This window comes from Tripterygium wilfordii, chromosome 11 (genome assembly GCF_013401445.1).
Source record: "Tripterygium wilfordii isolate XIE 37 chromosome 11, ASM1340144v1, whole genome shotgun sequence".
NCBI lineage: Eukaryota > Viridiplantae > Streptophyta > Magnoliopsida > Celastrales > Celastraceae > Tripterygium > Tripterygium wilfordii.
Genome location: NC_052242.1, coordinates 5,102,944 through 5,109,272, shown reverse-complemented (window position 1 = coordinate 5,109,272; position 6,329 = coordinate 5,102,944). Strand labels below are relative to the sequence as shown.

The 6,329-nt window shown below is 35.0% G+C and overlaps 1 protein-coding gene across 1 annotated transcript; it reads right to left on the bottom strand.

The window, feature by feature from the left end:
• Positions 1-4,363: 4,363 nt before the first annotated feature.
• LOC120008713 lies at positions 4,364-5,379 on the bottom strand. Its single transcript, XM_038859095.1, has 2 exons — positions 4,909-5,379; positions 4,364-4,861 (listed from the first exon to the last, which is right to left on the bottom strand). Exons 1-2 carry the CDS (start codon positions 5,377-5,379, stop codon positions 4,364-4,366), a joined length of 969 nt encoding a protein of 322 aa, XP_038715023.1.
• Positions 5,380-6,329: the final 950 nt, after the last annotated feature.

Below are 6,329 nucleotides of genomic sequence, written 5' to 3'. Positions count from 1 at the left end.
GTCTAGTTATCGTTTATGTCTATGAGGTCCTTATACGCTTCCGCGAGTTGCATGTTTCCAACATCAACTACACCAGTATTTTTATTTATTAATAAATACTCTTTTTATATACAATCACATGCAGATCATGAGAAAAAAATACTCAGTTTAAGAAAAAAAGACAACAATGATGGAACTCTCAACAAGCATATGTCTACAAATGTTGCTTTTTAACGATGGATCCAACAGACAGTCAATTAGTTGCCCATATGAAAATATTACAAAAGCATGCGTATATTTGAAAATCTGGCACAACCCACTATTTTTTCTTTTGATAAGGAAAGATCACTAAAGATGACTGTGAAACCTAGATTTAGAGGAGTGGTTGAAGTAATCTTGAAATTTGGGATGAAATTTGGAAAATACAAAACTTGAGGGGTCAAATTTGATTTAACGAAATATATATAAACCTAATTATTAGAGACCTCTAAATTAAGGTTCCAATATCCTTTAGTTAAGGTGTTCTAGTGCTTAATCAATGTAATTATGTTTGTTTTAGTTTAGTTTTACTCTTACAAGTGTTTCTCATTGGATTTGCAAGGAACATGGCTAAAGTGAACATTTTGAAGATATTGTATTGCTAATTGAGTGAGAAAACACATATGATGTCCATACAACCTCTATGGGTTGTTCGGACTAGTATCAGAGGATATCAACAGAAGCCACCTAAAGCTGCATCCAGAAATCTAGACAAAACATTATTTGTCTAGAAACACGAATTAGTTGTCCGGACAGGAGAGAAAATGAGTAAAATTCAAGTTTGAGACAGGGAAAATTGTCCAGACAGTTCAACTAGCATGTCGAGACAACAATGGAAGATGTAAAAAGTTCAAAATCAACACAGAATGAAATCTGTCCAGACACCTCTAAAAGGTTGTACGGACAGGAGTTCGTGATATGAGAAATCACATTTGTAACCAATAAGAATCGATCTTATAAGGGTAATTCGATATTTTAGAAGCTAGGAGAGAGGGTCAATAAAATTCCAATGGTTTACTCTCGTCATTCTTCATACTTTGTTTCTTATTTTCTCTATAGCTTCTCGCTCTAGTTTTCTTAGTGGTTCTCATCATTTATTGTGTAAAATTTAATTTTAATCAATAAAATTCATGTTTATTAAAAAGATCGTGAGTGGCTAAGTCTCTTTTATAGTGTCTAATCCCAAATGGTAGATGTGATGTTCAATTATAGAAGGTATGTGATGTGCATATATTTTACCACATTTTTGTGCTTAATTCCATTAAGTTCTTGGTAATTTTTGATGAAACTGGGTTGATACTATTTAAATTCCTTGTGTTTTTATTTATGAGAGTTGGAGCAAAGGTATGGAGCAAAGAGGCGGGGAAACAGTTGAATCGAGTTAAAAATGCATTAGATGGTCACTCCAACGAATGCATAAGGGTTGTTTTTGGGCGCTTCAATGCTCGAAAACTACACAATTTCAATTTCACCAGAAATCAGTTTTTGCGCCATGCCAGCTGTCCTCAGGGAGAAAACTATAGATTTTTATTTCTTTTAGGTTTTCTTTTTTCTAAACCGTATTATATAAAAGGGGGTGACACAATTTAGGAACACAATATTTTTTGGATTCTTTGGGCAGCAAACCTCATTATCTCCAAGCTTTTGCAAGGGTTCAATGAGTCAAGGCTTACTTTCCAATTTCAATTCCATCAATCTCAAGGGGGTTTCTTCATCTTTTTTTCTATGTATTCTTATTTTAGATTTGCTTTTGTTTCTTGGATGATGGACTATAACTAAACTCAATTGCTAGGGTTTGATGTAGACTAGCCTGAATATTACAAGTATTTCAATTTGATAAGTGCATTAATTTGGTTCAATAATTCTTGTCTTTAATTTTCATGCTTATAGCTTATTGTTAATTTGATTGTTTAATCACCAGTTCGGTATACAATTAGGCTCATCTAGCTAAAACTAAGAAACGAATAAAATTCACGTGTCTTAGTGGAACTGAAATTAGAGAAACCAATTGTCGAATGCTGAGTACACGGCTTAGAGGATTGGTTAGTTGTTATAGTTCTTTAGATCGTAATGAGTCATTAGCATTGGGTCAACGACTATGAACGAACAAGATTAATACATTGTTTAATGATATTTGTTGACACCACGAACGAACGAAACCACATATTTAAGAAATAATCAACTCTTGAATTAGAATCATAAATTGTGTGCTTGTTAATTGAATGTTTGTAATAGAATTCATAGGTGAAATCATTACCCTAGTATTCTTCTCTTCTTGGTAACAAAAATTTGAATTTTTGCTCTTGTTAGTTTAATTTAATTTCATTATCAATCATTCATATTTCGTTTCCATCCATACCATTGTTAGGTTAGGTACATAAATTGAAGACTATATATAAGCCAAAATATACTTCCACAACCTGAATCAAGTGAGAGTCAAATTGCCCTAAGTTGGGTATGACACATACGCAAGGTTAAAATAGGGAAGCTCATACAATTTTTCACAAAATTGCCCCAAAATTATTGAATCTTGAACAATTGCAAAACAACCATTTTGACCCACCAAAATTGTCTAAAAATTTAGGCCACCGACTTGCTATTTGATGCACCACCTAGGTAGCATTAATGCTGGTGTAAAATTGTGCACCAAACAGGCACTATGTAAATGTATGCTAAAACTAGGGACATAGCATTTTCGTTTGTAAGATGCACAATTGTTATAAAACCTTTTACACATTAATTGTTTGAGAAATTTTATTTACACCATATAAACTACTGACTTTACATCACCTATTTTAATCTTATAAAATTTACACCAAATATTTAATGAATAACCTAAACTACCATTCACTTGTAAAATTGTGATTAATAAAATGTTAAGTTTACCTCTTGCTCTTTGGATTTTAAGCAATCAATGAATATTTGAAACTCTTCTCCTACTTGACTTCTTCCTCTCTCTGTCTCATCTCTCTCTTACCTATCTCTGCTTTCATTTCTTACAATTATCACAAAGTATTACAGCTTGCGTGCATGGTAAACTTGGTGAAAATCATGAAGCAAACTCTGGAAATTATGCAGAAGTACAAAAAATCTGCATTGAAACAAACAAGGTCAACGTTGTGCATTTTCCATAGAAACAACAAATGCAGATGACATGAACCTTCGATGCTACAAACCAAGCTACATCAATTGCATTGCAAGCCTTCAATGGATCTCTTTCACACTATTATCATTTCCATATATATGTACAACAAAATAAAAAAAAATAATAAAAACGAGTAGTCAAATACAAAATACAAGTGTTAACGTGTTGATTGTTAGAGCAACTCCAATGAGATTTCATTTTCAAGTGCTCCATTTTCCATTGATAGTTGTGCATCATCAAAATATCAAGAGGTTTTCTACAATGATAGACAATACAAGCACTTGAATTAATTTACCATTTCCCTCTCTTTTGCAAATTTAAAAAGTGAAGTGGAGTGGAGAGAGAAAAAAATAAGAGAAAGTTTGCAATGTGTCAGACAATGATTGGTTGTGTGGGTCCAATTAATCCTCTTAAGAGACTCTTGAGATATCAAATATTCACTAATATTAAGAGTTGTTTCAAGTGTTGGTTTTGATCCATTGTAGACACCAAGTGCTTGAAACTAGTGTTTCAAGTGCTTAAAAACTCTAATATCAAACATCCATTGTGGATGCTCTTACCACAACCTTTAAGAAGTGTTACGAAAGGAAAGCGTACTTGCCAGCTAGGAAGCACGGACTGGGCAAAATGGGTGCCGAGTCCGCGTCCCACATGCACTAAGTGCTCCCACGCGTGAAAATACGGCTATGACGCGGTTAAACCACGTCGGAACAGTAAACAGAGCACCGACTCACCTGTGACTCGTAGGCAACGCGGATGGGACTCGGTTTTTCACTTAACACATATCACGACCAAGTCTTAACTCTGAAGCATCATCTTCCACATATCACGACCTAGCCCTAAATCGCGACCAAGAATATTGAAGCTTCTCCTTCAAATCGCGCCCCTTTCTGTAGCCCTAATCGCGACCTTGTGTGTGGCTTCAAATCATGACCTCATCTGAAGACTACAAATTGTGACATGCTCTATTGCTCTCCTTCCACGCGACCTGCTCTGTTGCAGCTGGAAATCGCGACCTCGTATGTGGCTTCAAATTGCGAGTGTTTTTTTGCTCTCCTTCCACACGTGACTTCAAGTATGTGATGGATCTCCTCTTCTCTTCTCCAACCTCTTCTCTTCTATTCTCCCGTGAGCTTCTCCCTACCTCTTCTCTAAGTTTTTCCATCAACCCATCAATTTCTTTTTTATAAATTACAAATTTTAGGTTCTATGGGATTTTGTTTCAGATTTTAGGTTATTAACCTCTTGCTTTAAATCTTCTAAAGTTACAGGTTTGGGTGGAGTGGTTCTATTTAAGACCTCTCTTAGAGTATGGGCGGGAGATGCAGATATCTCTTTTGGATCTGTTTTAAAATCCCTAGAGGTTTTATCCTTTTGAAGACTAATAAGTCTCTCTATTGCTTCTTGTTTGGCTTGTGGATCGGCAATAGTATCTATCAAGTCTAGCATAAAAGTTTCATTTTGAGTAAGAGTGTTAATGCTTAATCCATTCATTTTTATGATGGCTTTATAATAATCAAATTCACACTTGCTTTTCTCACACTCGGATTGAGGTTCAAAGGAGGAAGAGGATTCATTGATATGGATATTATCCTCATCAGAAGTATGGGATTGGATTTCAAAATCTTCAGATAAGATTTTGAGAAGTTCGGCTTTATCATTGTCAGGAATGGCTAATTGATTAATTCTTTGTTTGCCCTACAGTGATTCTGATAATGACCAATCTGGCCACACTTACAACAAACGGGTTGTCTATTTCGTGGCCTGGCTTGATCTTTGGTCGCTCTGGTGCATTTAGCACCCCACCTAGGGAAAGATTTTTGCTTATAAGATGTAGAGACATGTTTATCTTTTCTAGGAATAAATTTATGAGGCTTTTTATAAAAGTTTCTTTTCTTAAAGAATTTTTCTTTCTTAGAAGAGGAATTTGGTTTTGGCATTCTCAAGTTATATCCAAACTGTTGGCAGAACTGCCCCACTCCCTTCTTACCAGTCCGTCTTTGCTTCTTAAGCTGATTTCTTAAGTTCATGTCATTATAGTGGGCTAATCCTTCTTTGGTAATTTCATTTATGAGACTACCATAAGAGTAATGGGTTAAGTCATAAGTCCCTCCATGAATGTTCCTAAGATGAGTTTTAACTCTTTCAGCAAAGAGAGGGGGTAACCCTGCTAAGAATCTTTCTTTCCAGAAGACATGATTATAGTTGGGTCTCATTAAGACTCGTGTCATAAAATGTCTTTATACCACCTAAAATGAGTGAGGGTTAGACATCTTAAGTTCATTAGTTGATCCTTTCCCCTATCAGCGATGTTGTTAGCATCGCCTAAAAAGTGATGACAAATAGTGAGACAGAGTGTATAAACTGCGTCTGATTGCCCATTTTTGGCTTTAATAGCATTCTTGATTTCATTTCTTTGGGTTTCCTTGAGATAATTATCCCACCATCCTTTAAGTTGTCCTGTGAATCCAACTGTAATAAAGCTGGCTATTTGAGAATTTGTATTGCCATTTGCTCTACAGATTGTTACAAACATTAGCATATTATGCAAAGTATTTATTAACTGATAGTTGGATTGTCCATCGACATTCCATTCATAGATTGTTCTACTACTATATTCAGCAACAGTATTTATATAGTTTTCCTCAAAGAGAATATCTTGAGGAGTTGGCCTTAGGTAATAGTGCCTAGAGAACGCTGAGGGTGGATAAGTCATTCGACTTCCTCTAGTATTTATCGACATTAATTTATTACCCTGTTTATCTATTAACTGACTCCTAAAATTCTCTAGCTATTCAAAGTCTGGATCAGTTTCCTCTATCTTAGAATTATGAGATAGCACAGAGGTATTTCCCTTTTGTTTATATGAGATTTTAACCCCTTTTAACCTATCCGCTAATCGTTTAACAAATTCTTCGGAAGGCTCATCTCCTAGATTGAATTCTTTGGAGATTTCGGGTCCTGGCCTAATTAAGGCAGGTTTAATTTCAGATTTTGGCTTTCAGATTTGAGTTGATGGCTTGAACCTACAGGAGGAATTGATCGCATTGATGACTTTATCTCAGTAACATTCAATTGATTTTCTATTCTATCCATTTGTTCAGCTATTGTTTTTAAATATAAATTGGTGTAGTTCCCTTGCTTTTGGATTTTTCCTAAATCCTTT